Genomic DNA, 27,864 nt, shown 5'->3' with positions numbered 1-27,864 from the left:
AGACTAAAACGTTTCGTTTACCAATTTCGCCTTCTGTTGTTAACTTTTAGACACAATTATTTGAAGTGAACCAAACCCTGTTCCCTCCACTGACTTAAACATTTTACTTTTTCGGTTATTTTGCAAAAGGTTTTTTGGTTGAAAGTTAGTTCTTTCTGTTTTTTTGTCGGAATTTGGCCCAATAAAGTGCTTCGGCTAAAAGAATAGCTGTTTAGACCACCTTAAAATTTAACTTAACACCTAACGACCCAATCGCTTTCAAGTATATTAGGAACAAATATTTTAAATGAATTTTGAAATTTTTTCTCTCGTTTTTTTGCAAACCAATGTTCTAAGATTGAAGTTTCTAAATTTTTTGGTTTGAAAATTACCCTCAAGACGAAAGTAGAAGAAAATGTAGTATTTGGTAGGGAACAAAATAACTAAAATAATACAATAAGTTATGGAATTAAATACAAATGGTGTAAAACTACTTTAAATACACAAATTACAAGCTCATCCTTATATTAAAAATTTATTTCTTCTAGAATTTTTTTGTTCAGCCCTCGCACAACTAAGAGTTTCGAGTAACTACGGAGAATTCCTCTCATCGAAATATATTTTGTATGAGATTGTACTAGATTCCTAACTTTGAAGGCGATAAGAAGTATTCAGAATTCATTCCGCAGAAAGTCACGTTTGAGTGACAATAAGACTATTATTATTATTCAATATGTATGTGCTTATCGCCAATTGCTAACTAACGCAAGCTAACAACGGATATTCTAAATTTCTTATAATTCTTATTAATTCTTATAATAATAATTTAAGTCTAATAAGTTCCGCTTGTAAAAACTTTTTTTATTTGAATTCTGAATTATTGATGATCAGGTCCATTACCAAAAAATGGAATACTTTGATCCTGATCACCAAGTAGGAAAGGCGATAAGCCCACCAAAAATCCCAAAAGTAAATCACCCATCAAAGCAAAACGGGGAAGTACAAACTGATAAGAAAATCCAACCGAAATCGACACCCAGATGAATCTTGTGAATCACTAGATTAGTTCTTCCCCATCTAGCAAGGTATAAAAGTGAATCTTTAGCCACCTTTAGTCATCAGTCAGTTCCAGCAATCCAATCCAGCAGCATGGAGAAGACAAGCATCCTAATCGTTGCCCTAGTGGCCCTTTCCGCCATCGCAGAGGCACTTCCTTGGGGAGAACAGGGGAATCGTCCTTTCCCCAGGCCCAAGCCCATCCGTTTCCGCCGCCAAGTGCTCGGTGGCTCCTTGACCTCCAATCCCGCAGGAGGTGCTGATGCTCGTCTGGATCTTACCAAGGGCATTGGAAATCCCAACCACAATGTGGTTGGTCAGGTTTTTGCTGCTGGAAACACGCAAAGTGGACCAGTCACCACAGGAGGAACTTTGGCCTACAATAAGTGAGTTTACCAAGAAAAAGCACAACTCTGAGGAGATATATTAAATCAAATCCCTTTTATTCTTGCAGCGCTGGGCATGGTGCCTCTTTGACCCGAACCCACACTCCCGGAGTGAAAGACGTTTTCCAGCAGGAGGCCCATGCCAATCTGTTCAACAACGGCAGGCATAATCTCGATGCCAAGGTGTTCGCCTCCCAGAACAAACTGGCCAATGGCTTCGAGTTCCAGCGCAATGGAGCCGGTCTGGATTATTCGCACATCAATGGACATGGTGCCTCCTTGACCCACAGCAACTTCCCAGGAATCGGCCAGCAACTTGGTCTGGAGGGACGTGGCAATCTCTTGTCGTCGGCTGATCGGGCCACCCGCTTGGATCTGACGGGATCGGCCAGCAAGTGGACCAGTGGACCTTTTGCCAACCAGAAGACCGACTTTGGCGCTGGCTTGGGTCTCTCCCACCATTTTGGTTAAACTACTTTCTATGATATTTATTAATTAATTTATTAAAAAATATATGAAAATCAGAAAACTATTTACCTATTGAATCAATTTTAATTTAGACTAAAACGAATGCAATTTCGTTTACCAATTTCGCTTTCTGTTTTTAACTTTTAGACCCAATTTTTTGAAGTGTCAACCAAATCCTGTTCCCTCCACTGACCTAAACATTTTACTTTTTCGGTTATTTTGCAAAAGGTTTTTTGGTTGAAAGTTAGTTCTATTTTTTTTGCCGGAATTTGGCCCAATAAAGTGCTTCGGCTAAAAGAATGGCTGTTTAGACCACCTTAAAATTTAACTTAACACCTAACGACCCAATCGTTTTCAAGTATATTAGCAAAAAATATTTAAAATTAATTTTGAAATTTTTTCTTTCGTTTTTTTGCAAGCCAATGTTCTAAGATTGAAGATTCTAAATTTTTTGGTTTTAAAATTACCCTCAAGCCGAAAGTAGAAGAAAATGTAGTATTTGGTAGGGAACAAAATAACTAAAATAATACAATAAGTTATGGAATTTAATACAAATGGTGTAAAACTACTTTAAATATACAAATTACAAGCTCATCCTTATATTAAAAATTTATTTCTTCTAGAATTTTTTTGTTCAGCCTTCGCACAACTAAGAGTTCCGAGTAACTACGGAGAATTCCTCTCGTCGAAATATATTGAGTATGAGATTGTACTACACACAAAAAAATTTGCTTGGTAAAATTGACCAACAAAGATAGTTACGTAACTATTAAAATAGTTACGTGTATTTTGTTTTTGCTTTGGGTTTGTGTCTTTGCTAATTGTGTGTATTTTGTTGTTGTGAAATGACAATTTACTTAGTAGAATTGACAATTTTGCTGGTTGGGGCCTGTTTGACAATTATTACAGTTGATTTTACCAAGTTTTTTTTTTGTGTGTAGATTCCTAACTTTGAAGGCGATAAGAAGTATTCGGAATTCATTCCGCAGAAAGTCACGTTTGAGTGACAATAAGACTATTATTATTATTCAATATGTATGTGCTTATCGCCAATTGCTAACTAACGCAAGCTTACAACGGATATTCTAAATTTCTTATAATTCTTATTAATTCTTATAATATTAATTTAAGTCTAATAAGTTCCGCTTGTGAAAACTTTTTTTATTTGAATTCTAAATTATTTATGATTAGGTCCATTACCAAAAAATGGAATACTTTGATCCTGATCACCAAGTAGGAAAGGTGATAAGCCCACCAAAAATCCCAAAAGTAAATCACCCATCGAAGCAAAACGGGGAAGTACAAACTGATAAGAAAATCCAACCGAAATCGACACCCAGATGAATCTTGTGAATCACTAGATTAGTTCTTCCCCATCTAGCAAGGTATAAAAGCGAATATTTAGCCACCTTCAGTCATCAGTCAGCTCCAGCAATCCAATCCAGCAACATGCAGAAGACAAGCATCCTAATCGTTGCCCTAGTGGCCCTTTCCGCCATCGCAGAGGCACTTCCTTGGGGAGAACAAGGGAATCGTCCGTCCAAGCCCATCCGTGTTCGGCGCCAGGTGCTTGGTGGTTCCCTAGCCTCCAATCCTGCTGGTGGCTCTGATGCTCGCCTGAATCTCTCCAAGGGCATTGGAAATCCCAACCACAATGTGGTGGGTCAGGTTTTCGCAGCTGGAAACACACAAAGTGGACCAGTCACCACTGGAGGAACTTTGGCATACAATAAGTGAGTTTGCTAACAAAATGCATATTCCTTAGCAGATATATTAAACCAAATGCCTCTTATTCTTGTAGCGCTGGTCATGGTGCCTCCTTGACCCGAACCCACACTCCCGGAGTAAAGGACGTTTTCCAGCAGGAGGCCCATGCCAATCTGTTCAACAATGGCAGGCACAATCTCGATGCCAAGGTGTTCGCCTCCCAGAACAAACTGGCCAATGGCTTTGAGTTCCAGCGCAATGGAGCCGGTCTGGATTACTCGCACATCAATGGACATGGTGCCTCCGTGACCCACAGCAATTTCCCAGGAATTGGCCAGCAACTCGGAGTGGATGGACGCGCCAACCTCTGGTCATCGCCCAATCGTGCCACCACTTTCGATCTGACGGGATCGGCCAGCAAGTGGACGAGTGGACCGTTTGCCAACCAGAAGCCCAACTTTGGAGCTGGTCTGGGATTGACCCATCACTTTGGTTAAATATTGCTCTGTTATGTATAGAAACTAATTTATTTAAAGATACATTAAAGTTGAATAACTAATTGAAATTATCTACTGAATAATTTGGGATATTTCAGCAATTACTTACCAATAGAAACCAGGATTAACGATCAATTTTGCATATTTGTTGTTTACGGTTTTCTGTTTTTTTCATTTTATTATGTAGTTAATTGAATATTTTGCTTATTATACCGCACTTGCGTAAACAATTCGATCCCACTCAATGATTAATAATTTTGCTTATGTTAGTTTAATGGATTCTGTTTTACATTTTTTTGTGGCTGTTGTTGCTGCACCTGTTACTATTTTCACCAATATCGGTTGAATTTTGCTTTTGCAGAAACATAAAACTTGTTTGGCGCGAACAAGGCTGGGGAGTTGTTGGAAAATACAAAAGGAAACTATGAAAAGTCTGCTAAGTATGCTGATATCATGTTTGAATTGAATAGTGCCCTCCGCTCCACGCTTACGACAACTTCTTGGCCTTCTGATAGAGTGTGTCCACCACTTTGCCCATGCTCTGGATGGTTTCCAGCACGCGTTCGTAGGTCTTGTCCACGGGCGTCTCCTCGAAAACTATGAGTACGCCCTCGCCCTGATCCAGAATGCCGCTAAACTTCTTGTCCAGAATCATTTGGGACAGCTTCTTTTCCACCTGCGGCATGGGCAGGGAGATGCTTTCGGCCACATGGGCGACCTGCAAAGTGGAATTGGAGTTAAGTAGTTCAAAATATAAAGCTTAAACGCGACTCACCTGCACTCGGGAGTAGGGTTCAATGATGCGGCACAAGTTCTGCTCCAGCATGGTATCGTATAACGTGCCCAAATGCGCCTGTACGATCACATCTTCGGCCAGTTCCTTTTTGTACTCCTTCAGCGCAGCTTGGAAGTCAGCCAGGGAACGTTTGTGTGAAGCCTCCGCCACCGCTTTCATGGCATCTACATCGCGACCCGAGTAGGTAATGGCCTGTTGACAAAGAAATGCGGTTGAAAAGCGTGTTGTTTAGTAATGTTCACATTAAATAAGCTTTTCTTAATAGTATACTAGATTTAATTGGTTTAAAACTCAAGGATTAGTGGATTTCAATAGACTTCCTTGGAGTTTTTGAATAAGAAAGTACTTAAAACTTATCTAAAATATCAATTAAATGTTATAAAATGCTATACTATATTTAATTGGTTAAAAACTCAAGGATTAGTGGATTTCAATAGACTTCCTTGGAGTTTTTGTATAAGAAATTACTTAAAACTTATCTAAAATATCAATAAAATGTAATAAAATAGGTGGATTTCTGTAGCTTTAAAATATTTTAACCAAATCTAACATATAAAGCTTACCAGCTTTCCGCTGACGATCTGGTTGACATCATCGGACTGTCCCAGCATGATCTTGCAGAGCAACATGTACTTGAGCGAGGTCAGGGCCTTGACGCTGTCCACGCTGTCGAATCCCTCGAAGGCCTCGTAGAAGTAGGAGAAGGCGGTCTTGAAGTCGCGCTCATCGGCCGCATGCAGGATGCCCGACTGCAGATCGAGGGCGCCCTGGACCTTTGGCGGACAGTAGATGGCATTCGCCGTGGTGCGGGCCGAGGTGAGGGCGGCCCGGGCCTTGGGCAGGTTGCTCAGTGCATGGTAGGTTTTGCTCTCCAGCAGCTGGACCTCGACGAGGAGATTCTTGTCGTCCAGCTTCTTCAGCTCGCGCAGCAGCTGGGCGCCCAGAGTCAGGGCCTCCGTGTACAGAGCGGTGTCGAAATATAAGGCAATCAGACGGGCCTCTAGCGATTGGCGAAGGAAGGTGCGCTTCTCCTGTTTGGCCCACTCAATGCAGTCTTTACAAAGTTGAACCTGTATGCGGATGATGAAGTTACCAGTAAATTCAGTTAAATAAAAGTGATTCGATAGACCCACCTCGATGCCTGTGCCCGCCTCCATGTCCAGGAACATGTCCACCAGCGAACGCACCAGCTTCGCCGCCTTGGCCTTGCTGATCGAGCTGAGGAACGGACGCGTCACCTTGATGAGATCGGCCAGCTCCTTGGCCTTGCCCTCCTGCTTGTACAGCTCGCCCTGCTGCAGGATGCCCTGCTCCTTGATCCGGATGCGCTCCTCATCGTTCTCGGCGCCCTCCTGGTCGCGGACCAGCTTGTTCAGCAGCGAGCTGTCCTGCTCCTCGCGATTCACGCTGGACAGTGCCTGGGCACGCTCGAAAAGTGTTGCTCCGGCCATCTTGCGACTTGGAGAATTGCGATTCGGACGTGAGTTGTGAGTTATGGGGGCGGTCAAATACACGAATTTACTAAATAAATCAACCAACTAGGCGTGTCCTAGTTTAGCCACTAGCAATGCGACAATTTTCTCTTTGTTTTCAATCGGTTACGGCGAGTATTTACTGCGTATTTGTGTGTTTTATGCTGACTTTTTCACCTTTCGGTCGTTGTTATTAAGCGCCAGTCACGATTAGAGCTGGTGCGACTTCGATAGGTGCGCGACAGCGGGCATCGATAGGCCACGAAGGCTGAACTTGTGAGCGCTATCGATATATCGCACGCCGAAAGCTCGGCGTAGGGGTTAATTTTGAAAAATATTAAGAGATTTCTAAAGAACTAGTAATGGGTATTTCGAATAATACATATATTCAAGCTTTCAAAATTGTTATAATTAATATATTTTCCGAAAGTTGCTATTAAATATAAATGAGATGTTTAGGTAAGTTCTAAAAATGATTTAATAGTTTTACTTTTTCTATAAATAAGCAAGTTTAAAAATGCAATGAATTTAAATTGTTAAATTTAGCAAACTGAATGCAATTTCTAAAAATCACGACTTATATGCACCTATCGATATGTTTGCTCTACCAGCCCTAGCAGCTATCGACATATCGGCGTCTCTGTTTGTTTTGTTGCTTTTGCAAATTCCTAACAATTTGTTATTTCTTTAAGAAAACCAAAAATGGGCGAAGAAACGAGTAATTCTACGCAGAATAAAACGAGGACAAAGACCACGCGACCCAAGGCGGTGTATCAGTGGACAGTGAGCGATGTGCAGAAGTGGTATCGACGCCACTGCGGGGAATACACCCAATACGAGCAGCTCTTCGCCCAGGTGAGTTGATTCGGATCCGCTGTTCCAATGGAAAAGGGGTCCTTACACCCCCTACTTACCGCTTTTCCTCGTTGCCACTGCCTCCCTGTAGGAGTTCCGTCATCTCCGCACCTCAAAACACTAAACAGGAAAAACCCGATTACTTTCCGCTACAATTTCGACATTACAAGAACTGCCTACTGATCTGGTTTATATTTTGTTTATAATGTAAAATTTATATGTTTTTTAGCACGATATTACTGGAAGGGCTCTACTGCGAATCACAGACTCTTCTTTACAAAGGATGGGCGTTACGGACAACAGGGATCGGGAGGCCATTTGGCGGGAGATCGTAAAACAGCGCCTCAAGACGGACATCATGGAAATCCGGGATATGGAAAGGCTCAACATACACTAGGATGCAATGCTTTGTTGTAAAAGTAGTATAATTTCAATTTGAAATATAGTTAGGATCATTAATACCATTTAAACAGTGTTATCGATAAAGTATTTTGTTTAAGATCCCTAAAATTCCTTTCATAATTTAATTTAAACTATTATCCAAGGTCCAGATTACTAAATGTTTATAAAATTTCTTAGATCTCCAGATTTAAATTTATAACGATTAAAGAAATAACATACTATTTATCGATTAAAGTTCTTCCTTTTAGCTAGAATGTTTCAAAATAAGCTCAAGTTTTATAACTTCGTGACCCAGACTAGAATTTCGTCTATTAAAATCCCAATTATGAATTCCAAATACTTTTTAAACTGAGAAACTAGTTCAATGTTAATTTGATTTCAAATTTTAATATAGTTAGGATCATAGATACCTTTAAAAAAGTGTTATCGAGAAAGTATTTTCTTTAGGATCCCTAAAATTCCTTTCTTAAATTAATTTTATCTTTTATCAAAGGTCCAGATCACTAAATGTTGGTAAAATATCATAGTTTTCGAGATTTACTTCTATAACGATTAAAAAATAACATTCTTTTACTCAATTAAATATCTTCCTTTTAGCAAAAGTGTTTCAAAATAATCTTAAGTTTAATAATTTCTTGATCCAGACTAGATTTCTTCCATTAAAACCCCTAATTACTAATTCCAAATACTTTTTAAACTGAGAGACTAGTTCAATGTTTATTATTAGGAGCATCATTTTAGAGTAGACTAAAGTAAAGACCAGAATATCATTTCTTTGAGATCACTGAAAGACGTTTCTAATATCAATCACTTAAAACGACCAGTTCGACATCGGTTCAGGCCTCCTTTTCCTTCTTGGGCGTGACCAATTGGACGTCATTGTCAACCGGCTTGGTGGCAACTAATCCTCCTCCTGCTCCTCCTCCTGATCCTGCCACCGCAACTCCACTATTACAACTTGTGGTCGTTATTACCTTGGGCAGCGAATTGGATGTTAGGATGTGTGGCATGGTAACAGTGCCATTGCCCATCGGCAGAGCGGTGGTGAAGAGCAGTTTGGGTGGCTGCAGACGTTGGGCAGTTGAGCAAGGAGAAGCGGCAGGAGCTGCAGGCTGCAGGAGACTGGGCAGCAAGTTGAGCAGCCGATCGCCCATGGACTTTTCCCAGTCCAGACGCTCGCGTTCCAGCGACAGACGATTGTGCTGGATCTCGTTGGCTTCGTTTTGGGCATTCAGCAGCTGACGCAGCAGGATTCTCATGGCTGAAAGAAAGCAAACGTTAGACAAGAGAGAAAGCGATAGTCACTCGGCTAAAGGGAGTGCGAGGGAGATGTATATATAACATTTTGATTGCGCATTACTTTTTAATGAATGGTCCAATTTGAAAAATGTCTTCTACATTTCGATAGGTATAAATATACACAACAAAATTGCATTTATACTTCTCGGAAATCTTTAAAGGTGTGGGCGCCAGACATATTTTAAAATCGTTAGTGGGCGATTGTGGGCGTTAGAGGGGGCGTGGCGCTCGGCTGAAATAAACTTGCGCTGCGTAGGAAGCCCAAGAATATGTGTGGGAAATCTCAACCTTCTAGCTTTTGTAGTTTTCGAGATCTCAGCGTTCATACAGACAGACGGACATGGCTAAATAGATATACTTTATGGGGTTGGAAATGCTTCCCTCTAGCTGTTATATACTTTTGGGTATAATAAGAAGGATAATAGGATATTAGAGCTACTAACTTGTCATGTGTCGCTTGGACTGCAGCTCCTCCCTGGCTTTCTCCCTTCGATTCTCCTCCTTCTCCAGGTGGACATGCTGCAAATGCTGCTCCTGCTGGAGGCTTTGCTGCAACTTTTGCTGCTGCTGTTGCACCGCCGCCTGAACTTGCGCCTGAGCGGTGGCCAGGGGCAAGGAGGCAGAGGACTTGCCCACCGCTGCAGCCGCGGCCGCCGCCTTGGCCTGCTCCGCATTGACCAGCACGAACTTGACGCCGCCGGGTGCGGTGGCCACCAGACCGGCGTTGCTAGGCTGAGCCGGTGCCGCCGCGGATCCGCTGATCATCAGACGAGCGCCCTGATTGATGGCACTCTGCAGGAGTTGCAGTTGCTGTGGAGCAGCTCCCTTGGTTGCACTGGTGGCCAGGGGACTTGGTCCCGCGGCAGCTGGGAGCTTGGATTGCATCAGGAAGTTCGTGGGCACCAGCGAGATTTTACCGCCCTGCAGTTTGCTTGCCGCATTAGTGGAACTCACTGTACTTGAACTTATGCTAGCCGTGGTGGTGGTGATGCTGGCCGGGATGATGACATTGGCCCCGGTGAAGGGCAGCAGATTGCTGGGCTTGTTCCGCTGCAACATCTCGGCCAGAGTGGATGAAGAACTGGAGCTGGGGGACTTTTCATTTGGCGAATCATCCGAGGCATCCACATCGATGGGTTCTTCTTTGGGCTGCGGCAAAAGCATGCAGTCATCATCCTCCTCGGCCTCGGGCTCCACTGGCGGAGGAGCTACTGCATCCACCTCCTGGGCAGGCTCGCTTTTGATGCAGGATGAGGTGAGAGCCTCGCCTATGTCCACATCGACTTCCGAGGAGAGTTTGCGGCGCTTGGAGAAGGATTCCTCGTTCATGTCCAGGTCGGATTCGAGGCAGCCGGCTTCAAGAGCCTTATTCCCGCCACCCGACTCCTTATTTTTGCTTACCAAAGCGGAGAGCAGCATGTCATCCTCCTCGTTGTCGGTATCCGAAAGCTCCTCCCCGTTTTCCAACCGCCTTTTGCGCCGCTCCGCGTGCTCCTCGAGTGCCTGCTCCAGTTGGTACTTGAGCGAGGGCGCCGGCACCTCATTGGGACGCACACTGAAGATGGGCCTGGTCATGATGGCGTCCATCTCGGCAAAGTGCTTCCAACTGGGCTCCGAATCGGTGGACATTCCGCCGCACTCCTTGTCCTTCTTCAGCCGATTGTAGAAGCACTTGAGATTCTTGATCCGCGTGGTTATCTCCTCCGGCGAGCGATGGTAGCCGTATTCCTGCATCTTGGCCGCCAGCTGACAGATCACCGCGTGCTTCTTGTGCGTGGTGATGAGGGTGCGCTGCAGCTTGGGATCGCCCCACAGCTGGATGAGCAGCTTGGTCTCGTCCGTATCGAAGTTGGGATTGCGGCCCACGAAGCTGTGCTTCTTGGCGGAGCTCTGGCAGGGATTGGGGTTGCCATTTCCTGTGTTTGCAGGAGGATTTGGTGTGGCGGAAGTGGGAGATGCCAAGGGAACCGGGTACGTGGCCGCCGCTGCCTCCGAGCGGCGCTTCTTGATCCTGGCACTCGACTTGAGGCTCATCCTGATGCACTGAATCTCGAATTTGGGAAATCTTTAGCTGGCGGCAGGTGAAAATCAATCCGGCTGCCTTCGTCGTCGGCAGGCGAGTGAAAAATATGAGCCAGTTGGAACGGCGCAACCGCGGGCAACCGAAATACCCGAAATCCACCCCTAAAAAGCGGGTCTAAGCCAAGTGCATTCACCACCCAAATAAGCAGTAGCATGCGCGCTGGCTCACTCACAGCTCTCTCGCTCTCTCGAGTCCTTAGATGGCATGCGCCAAGGGGGAGTTATTGATTAGTAACCCCTGCGCCTACGCTCTTCTACCACCCTACTTAAAATTTAGCGTAGAACTGGGAAAATACCCCATAAAGAGCTTAAAAGGAAATTCTTTCTATTCCCTGAAAACATCCTGCTAGAGATGCGAATCTGACTATTTTAGGCGGCGTTCTAGGATGTGGACGCGAGATCTGCGCATCACACTTTGTAGGACATGCGCAGTGAGAGCGAGGGAGAGAGCGAATGCTAAGAGAGGCGGGGGTGGAAAGAGCGCGCTGCAACGAAGCAGCAGACTTTGTGAGAAAAAAATGAGTTAACTTTATAAAAACTTACCTTTGCAGAGCAGAAAAGTATTCATATCTCTTTTTAAACTACGCTGCGCAAATGACAAGAAATAGCAGATTCAAACCACCTTATTATTGAAACATCAAATATCGATAAATCGATATGCAGTAGGCAAACTAGAGATGGTAAACGGAACTGATGTACTTTAAAGCTTATTTTAAAAATTAGATGCATAACTATTTAGTTTTGTAAATAATTGACCTCTAAACCCAATTTTTAAAAGCACACTAAAAATTATTTGTAATAAAATCAATTTAGTATTTTGTAAAAATATTTTTGCCGTTTTTTCGATTTCTTCCAACCGTTCACACTAACCGTCAGCTGTTGCTAAAAATTCGGTTTGCAACACAAAAATAGGAAAATGGTTTTGTCCAAGGAGGAGACGGAGTTCATCCAGCGCAAGCACCAGCACACCCTGAAGCTGCGCGAGGAGTTCCTCAAGCAGAGCTCCAATCCCTACCGCCATGCCACCGGCGAGGGCGGCACCGTGGTAAGTCATCATTGGTTATGTCATCATGCGCTGCGGATAAATGCCATTAATCCACTATGCACATCTCCAGTTCGACGCGGGATTGGCCCGCTTCCAGGCGATGCGCGTTTCCAACTACGAGCACTTCAAGCCCACCGGCAAGTCCTTCCGCACGGGTCTCTTCGCCGTCGTCCTGCCGATCGCCCTGTACGCCTGGGCCCTGAAGGCGGAACGCGATGGACGCGAGGAGAAGTACCGCAGCGGCCAGGTGGCCTACAAGGATCGCCAGTTCAAGTTCATCTAAGCCATACGCCTTCGCCGATTGATCTTCAATTTGTAGTGGAATTAAAACAAACCGAAAACTAATGTTAAGTAAACTGAATTTATTTCTCCTCCATCTGCTTGTCGCGGGCGATGACAAAGTCCTCGAACTTGACCATGTACGTGGTGCCCTTGTGCCAGTGGGCGGTGACCTTGCAGGGCTGTAAAGATAATACTATGAATTATAATATACAACCTCTATAAGAGAAAACCTACAAATCCGCAATTCGTAAGCACAGCTTCCACTATGCCTGCCGTGAAATTGGCACAGTTCAGAGAGCCCTTATCCTTGGGCACACTGATAAATGTATTGACCAGCGGTTCCTTTTCTATGATATAGTAGGTTCTCTCATCATCGTTGGCGTGCTCCAGTTTTTCCGCCTCCTTGCCAAAGAGGTTTTTCCAAACAGTCGTCTTTACGAAGAGCAGCATTTGGGTTAATTTCGTTTCCCTTTTAGAACTCCGCTCCCTTACGAAGTACAAATCGATGATACGGGTGCCCACATCTTGGCCCAAGTCATGGAGCCTGGAAAAGGGTTTACTTTAGTTATTAAACCTTAAATATTATTAAAAACCCCACCTGGTTTGCAGTTCTGGCACTGTAAACACTCGACTCTGCGAGTACTGAACGATTTCGCTGAAGAGCAGCGCCACAATGCTCTGGGAAACCTCCGTTTTGCCCTTGGAAAGCGGTCTGTCCAGGATGTTGCTGCGCGGACGCATCGAGGACATCTTCAGGGCCTCCAGTTTCTCCATTTTACTGATAATTATTATTAATTTCTTTCCAAAACAAAGCAATAAGTGTGACCGTTATTTATTCTACGCAAAATACCTCAACGCCCCATGAAATACGTTACATTTTAATGGCTCGCAAATGGAAAATATTTAATTTATTTGTTGGAACTAAGATTTAAACTAATCCTTCCTATAACCAAGATATATAAATAGGATAACAGGGTATTCTCCCATTCTGCATCAAAGTAAAAAAAACCAAAAGTGCATAGTGTAGTTGGTACATTATAAGTATAACACAAACCCGAAAACCAGAAGGTGGTAAACTTGGCTTAAAGTTGTTATACAGCACAGACTCGAACCTTCTTGATTAAATTTCCTTAATATTTTTTCGTTTTATTTTGAAATTTCTAATTTAAATTGCATTATTATTCGCCTCGGTTGATAAATCTTCAATTAATGACTTATTTGGGCTGCAGCAATTAGTTTTTTTGTTTGGATCCACCATCTTCACCTTGGACCAGTGATCCAGGGAACTTTGATGCAATTCCGATAGATAATCCTCAAAGTTTTGGAAACGTATATCCCGGGTATTAGGACAACCCACCCAGTGATAGTACTGGCATAAACGATCGCAAATCCAGGTGCGCTGGGGCTGAGGTTCCAAATCCCCCAAGAAATCTTCACCATCCAGAGCAGCGATTTTTTCTTCATACATTCGCGAGGTTATTCTCGAAATGGATTCGTTGATCTGATCATCTACTTCCGGAAAGGAAATCAGTTTTTGAACCAATTGGTGCTCCTCGCAACGGACATAGAGAAGATACCACAGCGGCATCAGGGAGAAGCGAATACAGGACGCAAGGCGCTGCGCATGCGCACTTCTTTTCGACCAATCGTGACCCAGCCATCGAACTACTATAAAAAGTATCTATAAAAGAGGGTTATCGAAAATAAACCCTTTAAAAAAAAGAGTTTTCCCACCTCAATTTCCGTATTTACACAGATCTTATCGGAACTGAGCAAGAAAATCAAATGATTGAGGGGAAGATCCAGAAAGTCCTTGGAGGCCACAAAAGTTAACAAGAACTTGTTGATCCTGGTCAGCATTACATTACGCACCAAATCCAAGGCGGGATGGTATTTCGTTTCTACATAAAGGACACAAGCGGTATCCTCATCGTAGCATTGAGAATCATCAAAATATTTCCAGCAATGAGCCTGCAGATCGTCGATCCTCAGATAAGTCGCTGCCACAAAAACCTCTACAATATAGCGACGATCCAAAACGGGATTATCACTCAGCATCCATTTGTAGATGAGCATAAAGGACCTTTGCGATACCAAATCTTTGGGTAGAGTTACCAGAAGAGGAATCTGTTTTAGCTCACTGAAGAATCGGGAGTATACCTGCAGTACGATAAAGTGACAGTTGAAGTACATTTTGTTAATATCTATCTGCACAGTGGTCTTCAGATGAGCCTCAAACATATAGCGCAGCACCGATGCCAGTTGATCCTTCGGAGGCTGATCCATTTTTAGCCAGCCCTCAACATCCTCGAAGTTATGACCGAATTCGAAAAGCGAACGATTAAGGGATTTGTTGGAATAAGAACCATCCTTTGAAAATCCATTGAAGACTCGATCTAGTTCGAGATCTTCGGTTTTGGAAACCAAACGCGTCACCGAGTTCAACTCATCGCCAGAGGAAGGTTTCTCGCGATTGAACTTTGGACTGGGAATTAACAAATCTGTAGGTTATTATAAAGTCCTTATAGAGTATAAACCTACTTGGTAAACGACACACAGCAGGTTACCTCCTGCTTCTCATTCTTCTGATCTGCAGGCCATTTTTGCCTCATTAGCTCGTCCATTTCGTTAGTGTTTTCTATGTATTACTCGTATTTTATACTGAAAGCCTACTAAAGTTCGTTCACATATTAAAAAAAATCACTCGTACCTTTCACATTGTTTATTAAATTGTGTTTTATTGTTGGTATTCTTTTTTGTTCACATTTTCAAATACATTTATATGAATAAATATATCATTTATATTACTATTTTCATTTTTTCCATTTCTGTAATGACACATTTCTTTTCAATTTAATATGAGTATATGCGGCTATTTGTAACCATTTCTGTTTATTTCGGTGTGAAATAATAGAGGAAAGGAAAATGGAAAATTGCAAAAGGTGAATTTTATTTTAGCTAAAGTAATAATTCCGCCGTTGAGCTAGTTTTATTGTGTGTGTGTGAGGACGATTGTAATAATAGTTAGCTATTTTCCGTTGAGTAAGCGTTTGAATTAAATAATATTAAACGTAAGTGTAAATTATGAATACATATTTAACATTTTGTACTTCTTGTTGTTGAGTGTTTTGTTTGTCCGTTCGATCGGTTCGCGGTTCATCGTTCTTTATTTGTGTGTTCAAAATTTGTCATTCCATAGACGTCCGTTTTTTCAGATCTTGCCTTGTATTTTTTGCTGAGGTTTGTATCAATGTGTTTTGCTGAATTTTGCACATTTAATAACAATTGCCGTATTTAGTTAATTTTTACAATAATAATGTTGCTTTTTAATGTGTTTTTTTGCACAACCTTTGCTTATTTTTAATAAATATGCATTTTGTTTTAGTTTTCGTGTGAATTTTTCTTTCATGGTTTTTTTCTCACTGACTTAGTACAACAATAATTATATAGTAAGAAATAAATTAATGTTTTTTATTATTTTTATATATATATAGCTGCATATATGAGTTTGTTGATTTTTTGAAAACACTTAAATTGTTTTTTGTTTTTGTTTTTACCCCTTTGCTCAAATGCCTCTTCTTTGGCCAATTTTATAAACCGCCAAAGTGTTTAGCATTTTGGTTCAAAATTACAAATTGCTTCGCGTTCTAGAATTATTTAGTTGCAAAAGATTTCCAAACGCGCAATGCTGCGGTCTTCGCTTGTCCATTGACTCTCTAATTTTAATTGGGTTTTCCTCTTTATTTCTGCGGTTTAACAAAAGCTTTTTGGGAAATCATATGTTTCGAGTTCGCGACAAAAGGAATATTTTGAATCTTCATGAGCCCTAAGAAGAGACAAAAACATCCTTTTTAAAAGGCAACTAAAAGAGGTAAATATTTTTCAAAATTAAAGCTGCTTTAAGTAACAATTGGTGAGCCTGGCGAACGCACAAAATTCGAGCATTGCCGCGGATTCTTTTGCGGGAGGAGTCGAAAACAATTTGTAATTCTTTTTCAGGTTCGGAGAAGAATCTCGTTTGACAGCTGAGTCGCCAACTATTTCTTCTTCCCAGTTGCATGTGTCAATTTCTGTTTTTTTCTTTATTCCTTTGCGCATCAGGTTGCCGTTTGTTTGAACTTTTCGTGTGAGTTTTTTGAGCGCGTGACATTGATTAACAAATTGGAATCGCGCAGAGAAAATCGCATTTAAATATATATATTTAGTTCTCGTTTCGCCTTTGCCTTGGCCGTTTTAATACTGTTCTCCAATTTCGAATTGTAAATAAGCAAGTGTAAAGTAGCAAAAAACCCTAAGGAACTAAAAACTAAAACAATCATTGTATAATATTTTGATTTTGATAAAAAAGTGTGTTTCAGTTACAAATAAAAACAAATAGCCCGTTTTTACAAAACTATAATTAAGCGAGAGCACTAAACATAGGTTACAATTTAAAAAGTATATTAAAAATATATATATATAATCCTTCCTGCTCTTTTGTATATACAATAAATTATGGCAATTCAAATGGAGTATACGGAAATGATATTAAAAGCGAATTTGAGAGCCATTTTCGCCAACTAATTTGCCAGATGAGTTTGCTCTGTTTTCACCCTATCTCAAAAGTATGAAAAGCTTTGTTTTCTTGAAATACATATATCGGAAAATCCTTTCCTTGTCCTTCATCAGTAGTTCTGGCTAATTAGTTGGCGTAAATGGATCCTCAAGCTGTCACCATAGATGAAGCCTAGAACAGCAAGCGTCCGTAGTCGTTTTGGGCCGCCTTTCTGCCGGTGGACTGCATCAAATACGGCGGCATCTGGTGCTGCGGGGCACCCAAGCTGTGCGACAGCTCCCAGTTGTAAAAGTGGCGCTGCGATTGCTGCTGCTGCAACTGCGACTGCTTCTGCTTGGCACCCCACAAACGCTTGTTCTGCTCGGTTTGTTGGTGGTATTGGAATTCGCTTCTGGGCCTGGGGTCATCGTCGTGCTGTCGTTGCAAGCGGGCCTCCAAATGTCAGACATGCGGCTTGTGCTGCCCGCCGCAGAGGCCGCAGTGGATGCCGGCCAGATGGCAGGCGCGGAGCGGCGGATAGCACCACAGGCAGGGCACGAACAGCGAGAGGAGAGCCAGGCCCAGCCAGCGCTTGCTGCAGCCCGCCTCGCTGGCGCTGCAGTCGCACGGATGCTGGGCCGTCTCGCCCTCGGCGTCGCTCATGCAGTGGTAGATCATGCAGCGGGCACAGCCCATCCCCGAAACGCACTCGTAGCCGCTGCGAAAGGGATCCGGTGCGTATTCGCAGGCGCCGCGTCTATTGAAGTCCTCGCTGTACAGCTCGTGACAGTAGCGACAGCGCAGGCGCGTCTCCTTCTTCAGGATATCGGATACGTTGGGCTTGTGCAGCGGCTTGCCCGCTCCCCCATCACTGCCCACTGCCTGGGCCGCCGCCTCCAGAGCGTTGCGCTTCTTGAGCGCACTGATCGACTCCCGTCGAGCGTTGAGCACCTGCGCCCCCACCGGCTGATCGACCACCGGATAGTTGTAGTCATGGTGCACCGCCGTCAGCGTCACGTACGAGTAGTTCTCGCTGGCCGCAATCTGGCCAGCGGCCGCCGGCGATGGAGCTGCCGAGGCGGGCGGTGCGTCTGGCGGCGATGTGGTGGCCGATGTTTTGTCCGTGGATATGTAGTGAATGGGCGGCGGGGGCAGCTTCTCCGAGTCGGAGTTGTTGCTGACGCTCTCTGTGGGATGAGAAAAGAGGATTAGATATGTAATACATAATATGAGTGATTCTTTGTGAAACGTATCTAATCTTTATGTAATTTTTATGACTGTTCGTCTAATCTAATTTAATGTATAACAACGAAAGACTGCTTGGTTTTTTATTGTTTTATTAAATTATGCAAAAAGTAATGGAGGACCCATGACGAAACTTTCAGGAGTCAACAAGAATTATGTATAGAACATTGTACTATTTTTGTATAAAGATTAAAAATGCCGATTTGCAGAAAACTGTTTGGACTATATATTGCACTGAAACCATTATGGGTGTTATTTTTATCTGAAAGCTAGGCAAAAATAATAATTTTTGGGTATTTTTATTTATTTTTTACCCCACGTAATTTAAAATTATAAATTAATTAAACAAAAAAATAGCATAGCCATATCTTCGCTTCTGTCAAATGGATTTTTTTTTAACTTTTTAAAAAATCTTTTTTAAATGGTGTGATATTGTCATTAAAATTAGATATCGTTTTGAGACCAAGAATCACTCATATGGGATAATTAGATCCTATACTTACTGTGACTTTTCTCGCTGCCCTCGGGGCTTGAATGGATCTTTTGTAAACTTTCGCTCTCCACAGGTAAGTCCAGGGTCATGAATACATCATCTTCGCCAACCGAATCATATTTGGTTAGCGGCGGGCAAATTATCGTCGGATTCGATTTGGCCAGTCCTGAATAAGTTTTAAAAATTCGATTTAGTTTTTAACAAAATTAAAAGTATATAATATTCAAGCAAAGAACACAGTTTTTCAGAAAGGCGCAAAGCAGAGAAAAGTTTAAAGTTTATATTAAAGCGTAAAATCAGAATACAACTATGTAAAGTGTAAGCAAGGAAATTAAAGTGACCTATATGTGTTAACTAGACTATACTATTTTCACATATATGTGCTGGGAATTTTGAAGTGATCTAGCACAATGTATGTTCCTTCAAAGCAAACAGCACACATCAACTAATTTTTGAGGTACGGCCTCATTAAACACTTACCAATTCGATTGAATTTATAGATTTAAATGTTTTGGTTGATTTGTTGAGTTTTGAAACAAATTTGCAATAATCCAATGTGATTGTGTGTGGTGATTTTTGATTGTTTGTTTGATATTTTTGTGGCAAGAGTAGAGCATAAGACATACAAAAAGTTGAATATATTAGTAAACGAAAGCAATACTAAGGCAGAGAAAGGCTTGGAAGAATCGAAATTTTTTTTTGGCATGAGTAGAAAGGTAAAAGCAGGAGTCAAAGGGCAACTAAAGCGGGCTGACAAAAAGCAGAGAGAGATAGAGAGATGGGATGTGCAAGCCAAGGTCATGCAACTAGTAGAGATCAGCTAGGTGGATCCGGGCAGGATTTTACCATCGATCAGCTCGTTATAGGCGCGCAGGACGCCCTTGTCAAAGGCTCGCGCATCGGCGGCCGTTTGAAATGTGAGTCCGTTCCGCTGCTTCCCTGCGCGCCAATGATGAAATGTGGGCATTACTTTGTAATACTTCAGATCTCGATTGATCACACAGCTCAAAATGACCTGTTGGGATATTATTCATTAGTATTTTCTGGTATTTAGGAGTATTTGGAGGTACAACTTACGCTCTGATCGGATATCCTCTGCCCGTAGATGATGTAGTCATGACCCGATGCCAATGGGGATAGCCTAGCCCGCTTCCGGATCGAAACGTTGGCCAGGCCACCCCCGGCCAGCGGTAGCCAGCCCTCGGTGCTCTCGTCTCTGGTCATTACCTGTGCGCGTACTGTTACTAAGAAGTCGCTGTAAAAAAAGATCATGGGAACGTTTCATTAGTAAATCAAAAAAAATATTTTATATTTTCTTAAATATTAATTTATAGCCATTAAATTTGCTGATCAATGTAATAAATTCTATGAGTTACACTACCAAAAATAAATAGTCGTTGGTTAAAGCTTGGATTGGTTATGTTTTTACTATCCTCAAATTCGTTATCACTTAACTATTTGTATTGAGACTTATACCGGTAAACTATAGAGTTACAATTTTATAAAAAGGTTTAACTTAATTTTTCTTAAAAGCTTAGTATAAAAACTAACTTCTACAAGTTAAAATTAAAGAAAAGGAATATTTATTTGCCAAATCTAAATCTGTTTTTATTCGCTAACATTTTTTTGTATCGTAAAAATGTATTGTTACATTTAATATTGAATTTTAATTCTTAATTTCTCCCAAAGGCTTTATAAAATTCAACACTATTGGAAATCCCAAACAATCCCACCTGCTTATCCTGCGTTTCAGGCTTAGTTTGGTGTACGAAACCGTAGCCATGCTGGAGCCACCAATTGTTTTTACCGAATGAGAGCCATTCAAGTAACAGAACCGCCTCTATATCTTCGACAGGATAACCTACAAGTGCCGCTAATTTGGCTAATTCAATTTTTGGGCCAGTCAAGGAAGCCTTAGCAAGGATGCTAGTTGCTACCTGGCCATCAGGAGCGACTGATTCATCCAAGCGAAAGTGAAAAGCCAATGACAACTAAAAATAACATTGGGTCCTTCGGTTTAAAAATATAAGCTCAGGGCAAGCACTCGCGAAAAATATGTGCTTAAGGGGTAAAGATAAAAAATCTATAAAAGCCTTTGTTTTCAGAGGAACTAGAATTCTCAGCATGAAATAAAAAGAACATATTTCTCAAACAAAATATGAGTAATGGGAAATAGTTTCAATGTAGAATAGCTATTTAAAACTTTATTCCAGTGTTATGAGGGGTGCCAAATGATATGCGAAACTTTCATTCTGTAAAATTGAGCCGCAACTTCAGTTCTAGGGGCCTCTCTTCCTCGCCTTATGAATGGGGTTCATAAAATGGAGTTTTGACGACCTGCGCACAAGTTTCGCATAAATTGATTGTGCTCGAATAAGGACAGAGTTTCCCGGGCAAATGTATGGGGAGTTACTCAATGAAAAAAGCTCCATAAAGGGAGTTGAAACTCCACTGTGTCAAGTATCTGTGTGTGTGTTTGTAAGGGGTGGGGGTTGCGTGCATGTAAGTGCAGCGGTGTGCGTGCCATATATACACATGCTTGTCCTAGTTTCGCATGGATTTTACAGAATGAATATTTGTCGCGACGTCACCGGGGCCTCCGAGTAGCCAGGACATGTCAAGGACTGGTCCTCCTATGATTTTCATTCAGCTACGTCAGCCTAGTCAAGGATTTTCGAGGCGTGTGAATGAAAACCGAAAGGAAGCCAACGGAACTATCCAGGGTCAGAGCATAACGCATAACGGGTTTTCATTGAGAAAGAGAGAGTGCGGCTAACGGTTTTTACTCCATTTCGATTTAGAGTTGCCACCTCTACCAAAGACCAGGGTGTAGTCGAGTCGAGGTACAATCAAAAAAAAAGCTATATACAAAAATATACTACCAACTCCGCCAAACATGAAACATACATACTTTTATAAATGTGGAAAGCTAGAAGAGCCTGCCCCAAGCCGAAACTAAAAGTCTATCAATACTTGGAAGCTCTCACTTCCAGTCACAGCGCATGCGTGGGAAAGATACCGTTAGATAGAGAGACAGAGAGGCAAAGCGACAGAGAGCTCCAATTATCTTTTTCCATGTGTGCGTGGGAGTTGTCGCCTATAAATGATCTGTGGCTAAATTAAAACCCACCGACTAACCAATCTTTCGATTTCTAACCAACATTTATTCATGCCCCCCTTTGCTGGCCAACTTCGGCGGCTGCTGGTGCTCCCAAAACATTGTTGCCAACTGAATGGCTTGGATACTCCCACACAAACACATGCACTTGGACGCCCACCCACATACACACAGAGAAGCTGCAGCAGAAAAAGATGAATGAACAACGGTCTGCGTGTGCGTATACGTCTCTGCCTGTGTTGGTGGACACCCACACGAAATGTCGGAGAGGCGACACCACAATACAACAAAAAAAGTTCCAATACACAGAGCCCCCCTTTAAATAGGCGAATAGTTTTGATAGCTCCCACTGCCCAACAAACACACACACTCCCACGTATTTGCATACGGCCAGAAACACAAACTCATCTACATCTGAACTGTCGCGTGGTCACGAATGTCCCGCTTACCGTTACATTATTCACATGCCAATCAATTTACAATGCAAAATTGAAATCGAATGTTGTTTCCGCTGCAACAAGAAACGCAGCGAACAGGGTGCTTCTTATAAAAAATGCTATAATGCGCCGAAAAGAAAATTAAGTCAATATAATAAAGCCTTTAATTAAATATCTCTCCTATTAAATAAATTGTAATAAATATTTATAAAAAACCACTCAAATGATTTTAAAATTTATCAGCAAATTAAAAAAAGTAAAAATTATTGCCCACATTTTAGCAAACTAAAGAATCAAGTCCTCACCTAGTTCTTAAAGAAAATGTGTCATTATGCGTCCGGGAAATGACGTTTAAGTACAATATTTTGTTGATTCACAAAAATCCCACCGACTACGATTGTTTTTTAGTATCTGTAGGTTGACAAATTCCTTGCTTAATACTTAACAAAAACGTATATTTGTGCACCCGGGAAATGACGTTAGTAATGAATTTTTTAATTCCAAAAATGGATGATTCAAAAAAATCCCTAAATACTCAAAAAATGTTTACATATGTACATGCTGAATTTATTTAAAAATTCTAATATCACTTAGAACATTTTTCGGGAAAAGGGTACAAATTATTGCCTATTTCTAGGCGAATTCAAAAAACATTTTAGAATGTCGGTTTTAGCAAAGTTATGTTTTGTTTTTTGCTCAATAGATATACATTCTAACTTAAATTTCTGAAAGAGCTCGGTTTTTGTTGACTACAGTAAAATAAGTAAATGTGATCTGAATATGAACCAATTTAGTTAGTACTGGAATATAACATGCATAAGAAAAAAGCTCCTAAAACTCTTGAAAGAAATAATAGAAATATTGGGCCTTTAAGAACGTGCTTTCGCAATGGAACCACACAAATGCATAGCCACTACAATGAGCACCCTCTATGCGAGTTTGTGTGTGGGCATGTCGCATATCAATTCATTATGAGAACGGAATAAAAGGCAAGACATGAATGAAACTACAGAAACCTTGGGTTCTATGATTTTTGTTCTTGTTGCGCAGGCTTTTGCTTTACCCCCGATACATGTAAGTACTGAAAGAAATATAAACGAATCGCGGGGCGAAACAACAAACGGACAAACACAAAATGACATCATTTTCGAATAGAATTTAAAGAGCGCCAGTGGCGCGAGGCAATAATACGTGAGTAGTCGTAACAACGGCAATTATTGGACCCAAAGGCGAACGGAACGGAAAAGAAACCACACATGGGGGCGTTCCATTTCATTCATTAAAAGTGTCGACAGACAATGTGGAGACTTCAATTCGACCAGACAAATGACTCACGATTCCTTCATTCATTCGCCTGTCCATTGAGGAAAAAGAGAAAAGCCCGTCGACTCAATTAAAAAGCATTCCGTAAATTGAAAAATGTTTTTCAGCAATCAGCTATCAATTGGAATCAATTAATAGAGGCACGCCAATTTGTAGCCCATCTGGTGGCCATTAAAACTGAGCTTCAGATCCAGGGAAATGTTATTTGTATTAAATATATATTTTTTTAAAAATTCAAAATCTTTCAGAGATTACATATAATTTTGAAAGTTTTTGAACCTTAAGGTTTTACAAATATTATCTGGTCAAATCTGTGTAAATATCCTTAACCTTATACATATATCGACTTTCTTACTACATTCGGACTATTAATTACGAACAAATCAGAAACACAAAAACACAATAACTGCTGTAGATATTCAAACAAACTAAATATATTTTTTGGAAATCTTAAACTTTTAAACAAAAATGTGTCATTATTCGTCCGGGAAATGACGTTAATATTGTATTTTTTATTTGTAATTTTTTATTACTGTTGATTCACAGAAATCCGTTATGATTCAGGAGTTTCGATGGTCTTTAAGTCATTGGGGAGGTTTTTAGATTTCCAATTAAAAGGCTGAGATCAAAAAACTTTGAAATAAAGTTCGAAGTATAGTAATTAATCTGTAGTTGATCACCTAGTCTATAGTTAACCGTATACCTTGTGTCAAAAACTCACCTTTCATGTCCTTCTGTCATGGTTCGTTATCAGAAAGATTCTAATATAGCAGCGTATAGTGTCGGTGTTGTTGTTGTTGGTGGCGAAATACACCATGATTAAAGCATAAAGACATTCAGAGCTGCTGCTGCACAAACGTTTCCAACGAAAAAAGGTAATCAGACGACAACAACAACACCAGAAACTAGCCGATGCTCCTAGACGATCCTATCCCACGTTGTTGTTGTTGTACTTCTTCTTCTTATTCTTGTTGTTGTTGTTATCCGACTTGCAATTTCTCCGCCGATCTCCAGTATACTTGATCTTTTTCTTATCTTTTTGGCACAATTTTGGGGGGCGGGGTTTTCCGAACAGTTAGGCGTTTTTATTCATTCACTAAATTGGAAGAGGTAAATAATTAAATCGAGATTCACTTTTACTTTTCCCAAATACACAAGCACTGGGCCACTTATGTGGGCGTGTAGACAAACACAGTGGAAAACTTGGCGCACACACAGACACACGCGCGTACATACACGGATTTTTCCAAGCAACAAAAGATGTAACAGATGAAAATTGAGAGAAGGAGAGGCTCAAATGGGGAGTCTGTATAGCACACAGATTTTTTTGTTGATTTTATTGCCAAACTTGATTTAGTTTATTTATGCTGATTTTTTCCGAAAGTCCGAGCAGCGAGCAGCGTTCTTGTTTTATTAACATAAAATTGGCAAAAGCGAAAATTCATTCATACATTTCCACCAAGGAAATCGCTCGCTCTCTCTCTCTCTCTGGACAGCTTGCGCAGAAAGTTTTTTGGGCGATTTCTCCATGTGTGTATATGCTGCTCAGCTTGCTGTTGCTGCCTTTACATGCCCCATACATACACCTATATATACTGCACTGGGGCTACATATTTTCACCGATTTTCCCAAAGACCGATTTGTTTAATTATTAACCGCAGCGCATTAACTTTTGTTCTTGTGTGGGTGTGTTTGGAGCCCCACTTTTAGTAGCTGTTGAAAGGGGAGGGGGAGCGAAAAGAGACTACCCTTTTTTCGCCTTTAAAATATGTAACTCTAATAATTAATTTATTTAACAACGCGCACACACATACACACACACGGGCACCCACACAGCCGACGCAGTAAAAGTTGCATTTTCCACTGGTTTTGCACGATTTTCCACGGCCTTTACTTGTGCTGCCAGCGCGCCGTCCTCGCGAAACTTGTGCGCTCTCCGAAGGGGCGTTTTTAACAATTAGCAGGTTTTTCCACAACAATTGACATTTTCCAAAAACAAACGAGCTGCGAAGAAATGTAGAGATGCGGAAAATTGGAGAATCGGTGACCATCGGTATTTTTTGGATATTTTTCCGATAGTCAACCAGCCCTGGACAGGTTCGCTTTTCCGCCACATTGGCGCTTTAAAATGTTAAGTTAGGCTGTTTTCTAACAGAAATGTTAAGATGCAACGTTTTCTTACATTGGTAGGGTAGCGACTGCGCCGTCGGTCCTCTGCCGCTGCTCTGCCAATGTAAGAAAACGTTGCATCTTAACATTTCTGTTGGTGGAACTGTAAAGATACAGAATAATCGGTATTTTTACAACCAGCCCTGAATTACTTCCATTTTTCGCCAAATTGGCGTTTTAAAATGTTAAGATACAACATATTCCAGTAAAAATTCAAAAACTCCCCTACATTTAAAAGCCAATTGAAGGCATTAAATGATAAAATAAAAAATAAATTATTATACTTTACGGATTTTGGTCTTAGATATATTAATAATAATATTTTATTACCAGGAACTTATGTTCCCATGGATGGAAACACGCCACCTATAATAGCTCTGTTAAGTGTAATCGCCATCTAGAACGCAGTTTAAGGATTTCAAATTTACTCATTTTTAATCTATTTTTGGCTCATAAAAAAATTTTTGAAGTGGCAACCGTGGTTAAGGGATATGTTAAAAATGTTCTGATATGTTTTTTAACTATTATCTTAATCAATTTAGTAGCATTTTGCGACTGGAGCATTTTGTGACTGGAGCATTTTGCGACTGGAGCATTTTACAATTGGAGCAAACATTAGATTTAGTGAAGCATATAAAATGCCAACAAGAAACACTAATTGTTTAACTTTTACCTACCTAACACTCCTAAAACTTATAGTACTACTCTCAAAACCATAATTTCTTCTGTAATTTTACAATTTTTATTTATTTTATTAACGGATTATTTCAAATTTGACCCGATTAAATGTATATTTTTGGTGCTAGTTCTCGATCACGATTATAAAATGGAAATTATTCTAATAACCTAACACACTTGATGGGAAAGTAAATCAGACTTGTATATAAATTCAGGTATTTAGTGTCTTACAGGTAATGCTCTGTGCCCTCTCCCACATTTGTTTTAAGGAACATGACCCGGTGCAGCTCGTCCATTCCACAAGAAGGATCTTTTATCAGGCTGCTGGCCTGGGAGAGAACCAACGCCGATGGCTCTTTGCTGGCGGGAATGGACAGAATCTGGCAGCTTGTCTTGTAGAGCAGCGGAAAGTGCTGGCGGTTGGAGTGCCACCAGTCGAGCACGTTAAATCCCTCAGTGTAGGCCATCTGTATAGCCTGATATCCCCTGATTTCCTTGGCAATCTTGTCCTCCTGACTGTCGGTGGCCACAAAGTCCGAGAAGAGATCATCGTCCGGTTCCAAGTCGCGTTCGGTGATTAGCTCACCCTCGCCTTTGATGAGGATTTGCTCCACTCTTTCCGTTTGCTGCGGGTTGCAGTAGCGCTTCATGAACTCCTGGCAACTACCGATCGTATCATCGCGCTCCTCCTGGCTGAACTGCAGCAGCCTGCTGGTGGGCGGAAACAGAAAGTGGGCCAACATATGGTACTTGGTGATGTGCGGCATCACCAGCCAGTCGATGTTCTCCATCAGCGCCCTCTTCAGATCCATTTCCATGGCATGGCTGGACTCCCCGGCGCAGTATTTCTTCAGCCGGTGGATGTGGGGTATGACCAGGTGCAAAGTTGGACTCGTTCCGCTCTCCAGCGTCTGGCAGCACTTCTCAAAGTGCGCCAGCAGGTTGTTAATACCCACCAGACCGGCTAATTCACAGCCCTCTATCACCTTCTCATCCTCACTAGCAATAATAGCCCAGTTGGCCTCCAGTGACTTTAAAATGTGGTAGATTTCCACCAGGCCGGTTGATAAGGGCGTGGGCAGCACTCCCAGGATGACCTGCTCCTTGGCTGTTTTTAATAGGCTTCCCAATTCGCTGAGTTCGTTGAAGGCCTTCTCCACCACTCTATCGAGTAGGGAATTGATGCAGAACAAGGTTTTTCTGCTTTCGAATACGGTTTTAAAGCTCGTCCGCTCGTCGTACACAAAAATGGGGTCATCATCGAACAGATCGCATTCTAAAATCCTAAGACTGCCTTCTATCAGCTTGAGGATGTAAGTTTCTGAAACTAAAAAATAGATAAAATGTTAGGAAATGTCAATAGTGACTCAATTCATGGGGATTATTCATTGGAACAGTGTTATTATAATTAGTAATATTTCTTATCTGAGGTTCCATTAATTAATACACATAATTTGTTTTTCTTATAAGAAATATTGGACTTCCTAAGACTCTCTATAGATCTACCTTCCTGCAGAGGACTTGTTTTTTATGGGGATAAG

General features: G+C 41.5%; 9 protein-coding genes across 11 annotated transcripts; 4 read left to right on the top strand and 5 right to left on the bottom strand.

The window, feature by feature from the left end:
* The first annotated feature begins 1,112 nt into the window (after positions 1–1,112).
* LOC123002711 (attacin-A-like) lies at positions 1,113–1,896 on the top strand. The gene is made up of 2 exons (XM_044393182.1): positions 1,113–1,421; positions 1,490–1,896. The coding sequence occupies exons 1-2, from the start codon at positions 1,129–1,131 to the stop codon at positions 1,890–1,892; spliced, it is 696 nt and encodes a 231-aa protein (XP_044249117.1). The 5' UTR covers positions 1,113–1,128; the 3' UTR covers positions 1,893–1,896.
* Positions 1,897–3,304: 1,408 nt separating this feature from the next.
* LOC108062564 (attacin-B) lies at positions 3,305–4,095 on the top strand. The gene is made up of 2 exons (XM_017149290.3): positions 3,305–3,622; positions 3,691–4,095. The coding sequence occupies exons 1-2, from the start codon at positions 3,339–3,341 to the stop codon at positions 4,091–4,093; spliced, it is 687 nt and encodes a 228-aa protein (XP_017004779.2). The 5' UTR covers positions 3,305–3,338; the 3' UTR covers positions 4,094–4,095.
* Positions 4,096–4,237: 142 nt separating this feature from the next.
* On the bottom strand, positions 4,238–7,425 carry Rpn6 (regulatory particle non-ATPase 6). The gene is made up of 5 exons (XM_017149289.3): positions 7,276–7,425; positions 6,023–6,347; positions 5,453–5,959; positions 4,869–5,081; positions 4,238–4,811 (listed from the first exon to the last, which is right to left on the bottom strand). The coding sequence occupies exons 1-5, from the start codon at positions 7,317–7,319 to the stop codon at positions 4,581–4,583; spliced, it is 1,320 nt and encodes a 439-aa protein (XP_017004778.2). The 5' UTR covers positions 7,320–7,425; the 3' UTR covers positions 4,238–4,580.
* Positions 7,030–7,771, top strand: ave (Protein aveugle). Its single transcript, XM_017149291.3, has 2 exons — positions 7,030–7,216; positions 7,446–7,771. The coding sequence occupies exons 1-2, from the start codon at positions 7,064–7,066 to the stop codon at positions 7,611–7,613; spliced, it is 321 nt and encodes a 106-aa protein (XP_017004780.1). The 5' UTR covers positions 7,030–7,063; the 3' UTR covers positions 7,614–7,771.
* A 536-nt stretch (positions 7,772–8,307) lies between these two features.
* LOC108062562 (myosin-11) lies at positions 8,308–11,658 on the bottom strand. The gene is made up of 3 exons (XM_017149288.3): positions 11,543–11,658; positions 9,361–11,484; positions 8,308–8,879 (listed from the first exon to the last, which is right to left on the bottom strand). Exons 2-3 carry the CDS (start codon positions 10,949–10,951, stop codon positions 8,455–8,457), a joined length of 2,016 nt encoding a protein of 671 aa, XP_017004777.2. The 5' UTR covers positions 10,952–11,484; positions 11,543–11,658; the 3' UTR covers positions 8,308–8,454.
* A 191-nt stretch (positions 11,659–11,849) lies between these two features.
* Positions 11,850–12,400, top strand: ND-B15 (NADH dehydrogenase (ubiquinone) B15 subunit). Its single transcript, XM_017149242.3, has 2 exons — positions 11,850–12,044; positions 12,115–12,400. The coding sequence occupies exons 1-2, from the start codon at positions 11,916–11,918 to the stop codon at positions 12,325–12,327; spliced, it is 342 nt and encodes a 113-aa protein (XP_017004731.1). The 5' UTR covers positions 11,850–11,915; the 3' UTR covers positions 12,328–12,400.
* Positions 12,387–13,155, bottom strand: Trs31 (trafficking protein particle complex subunit 31). The gene is made up of 3 exons (XM_017149241.3): positions 12,925–13,155; positions 12,561–12,870; positions 12,387–12,505 (listed from the first exon to the last, which is right to left on the bottom strand). Exons 1-3 carry the CDS (start codon positions 13,098–13,100, stop codon positions 12,407–12,409), a joined length of 585 nt encoding a protein of 194 aa, XP_017004730.2. The 5' UTR covers positions 13,101–13,155; the 3' UTR covers positions 12,387–12,406.
* Positions 13,156–13,476: 321 nt separating this feature from the next.
* Positions 13,477–15,027, bottom strand: LOC108062559 (kelch repeat and BTB domain-containing protein 8). The gene is made up of 3 exons (XM_070212515.1): positions 14,868–15,027; positions 14,061–14,811; positions 13,477–14,007 (listed from the first exon to the last, which is right to left on the bottom strand). Exons 1-3 carry the CDS (start codon positions 14,948–14,950, stop codon positions 13,492–13,494), a joined length of 1,350 nt encoding a protein of 449 aa, XP_070068616.1. The 5' UTR covers positions 14,951–15,027; the 3' UTR covers positions 13,477–13,491.
* Positions 15,028–16,749: 1,722 nt separating this feature from the next.
* Spred (Sprouty-related protein with EVH-1 domain) lies at positions 16,750–25,516 on the bottom strand. 3 transcript variants are annotated; one of them, XM_017149284.3, is made up of 6 exons: positions 25,371–25,516; positions 24,198–24,572; positions 19,676–19,853; positions 19,445–19,613; positions 18,609–18,764; positions 16,750–18,047 (listed from the first exon to the last, which is right to left on the bottom strand). In XM_017149284.3, exons 2-6 carry the CDS (start codon positions 24,215–24,217, stop codon positions 17,323–17,325), a joined length of 1,248 nt encoding a protein of 415 aa, XP_017004773.1. In that variant the 5' UTR covers positions 24,218–24,572; positions 25,371–25,516; the 3' UTR covers positions 16,750–17,322. The 3 variants fall into 3 exon arrangements, with proteins under 3 accessions (XP_017004773.1, XP_017004774.1, XP_017004776.1); XM_017149285.3 differs by having other exon boundaries at positions 18,609–18,698; XM_017149287.3 differs by lacking the exons at positions 19,445–19,613; positions 19,676–19,853; positions 24,198–24,572; positions 25,371–25,516 and adding an exon at positions 19,079–19,425.
* Positions 25,517–27,864: the final 2,348 nt, after the last annotated feature.

Source organism: Drosophila takahashii, chromosome 2R (assembly GCF_030179915.1).
Source record: "Drosophila takahashii strain IR98-3 E-12201 chromosome 2R, DtakHiC1v2, whole genome shotgun sequence".
NCBI lineage: Eukaryota > Metazoa > Arthropoda > Insecta > Diptera > Drosophilidae > Drosophila > Drosophila takahashii.
Note: the sequence above shows the minus strand (reverse complement) of the source record. Positions and strands in the feature narration are given on the sequence as shown.

Excerpts from the sequence above, each read along its gene's own strand:
- LOC108062562 (XM_017149288.3), bottom strand. The coding sequence starts at position 10,951 with ATGAGCCTCAAGTCGAGTGCCAGGATCAAGAAGCGCCGCTCGGAGGCA. Across the intron at positions 8,880-9,360 it reads GTCCAAGCGACACATGACAA|CCATGAGAATCCTGCTGCGT; the intron begins GTTAGTAGCTCT and ends GCTTTCTTTCAG.
- ave (XM_017149291.3), top strand. The coding sequence starts at position 7,064 with ATGGGCGAAGAAACGAGTAATTCTACGCAGAATAAAACGAGGACAAAG. Across the intron at positions 7,217-7,445 it reads ACGAGCAGCTCTTCGCCCAG|CACGATATTACTGGAAGGGC; the intron begins GTGAGTTGATTC and ends TATGTTTTTTAG.
- Spred (XM_017149284.3), bottom strand. The coding sequence starts at position 24,217 with ATGACAGAAGGACATGAAAG. Across the intron at positions 19,854-24,197 it reads ATGACAGAAGGACATGAAAG|CGACTTCTTAGTAACAGTAC; the intron begins GTGAGTTTTTGA and ends CTTTTTTTACAG. Across the intron at positions 18,765-19,444 it reads CTATAACGAGCTGATCGATG|GACTGGCCAAATCGAATCCG; the intron begins GTAAAATCCTGC and ends AAACTTATTCAG.
- Rpn6 (XM_017149289.3), bottom strand. The coding sequence starts at position 7,319 with ATGACGGAACTCCTACAGGGAGGCAGTGGCAACGAGGAAAAGCG. Across the intron at positions 5,082-5,452 it reads AGATCGTCAGCGGAAAGCTG|GCCATTACCTACTCGGGTCG; the intron begins GTAAGCTTTATA and ends CTTTGTCAACAG. Across the intron at positions 4,812-4,868 it reads AACCCTACTCCCGAGTGCAG|GTCGCCCATGTGGCCGAAAG; the intron begins GTGAGTCGCGTT and ends TCCACTTTGCAG.
- LOC108062564 (XM_017149290.3), top strand. The coding sequence starts at position 3,339 with ATGCAGAAGACAAGCATCCTAATCGTTGCCCTAGTGGCCCTTTCCGCC. Across the intron at positions 3,623-3,690 it reads GGAACTTTGGCATACAATAA|CGCTGGTCATGGTGCCTCCT; the intron begins GTGAGTTTGCTA and ends TTATTCTTGTAG.
- LOC108062559 (XM_070212515.1), bottom strand. The coding sequence starts at position 14,950 with ATGGACGAGCTAATGAGGCAAAAATGGCCTGCAGATCAGAAGAATGAG. Across the intron at positions 14,812-14,867 it reads TGCTGTGTGTCGTTTACCAA|TCCAAAGTTCAATCGCGAGA; the intron begins GTAGGTTTATAC and ends GTTAATTCCCAG. Across the intron at positions 14,008-14,060 it reads GTGTAAATACGGAAATTGAG|ATACTTTTTATAGTAGTTCG; the intron begins GTGGGAAAACTC and ends CCTCTTTTATAG.
- LOC123002711 (XM_044393182.1), top strand. The coding sequence starts at position 1,129 with ATGGAGAAGACAAGCATCCTAATCGTTGCCCTAGTGGCCCTTTCCGCC. Across the intron at positions 1,422-1,489 it reads GGAACTTTGGCCTACAATAA|CGCTGGGCATGGTGCCTCTT; the intron begins GTGAGTTTACCA and ends TTATTCTTGCAG.
- ND-B15 (XM_017149242.3), top strand. The coding sequence starts at position 11,916 with ATGGTTTTGTCCAAGGAGGAGACGGAGTTCATCCAGCGCAAGCACCAG. Across the intron at positions 12,045-12,114 it reads CCGGCGAGGGCGGCACCGTG|TTCGACGCGGGATTGGCCCG; the intron begins GTAAGTCATCAT and ends GCACATCTCCAG.
- Trs31 (XM_017149241.3), bottom strand. The coding sequence starts at position 13,100 with ATGGAGAAACTGGAGGCCCTGAAGATGTCCTCGATGCGTCCGCGCAGC. Across the intron at positions 12,871-12,924 it reads GTGCCAGAACTGCAAACCAG|GCTCCATGACTTGGGCCAAG; the intron begins GTGGGGTTTTTA and ends ACCCTTTTCCAG. Across the intron at positions 12,506-12,560 it reads TGCTTACGAATTGCGGATTT|CCCTGCAAGGTCACCGCCCA; the intron begins GTAGGTTTTCTC and ends TTATCTTTACAG.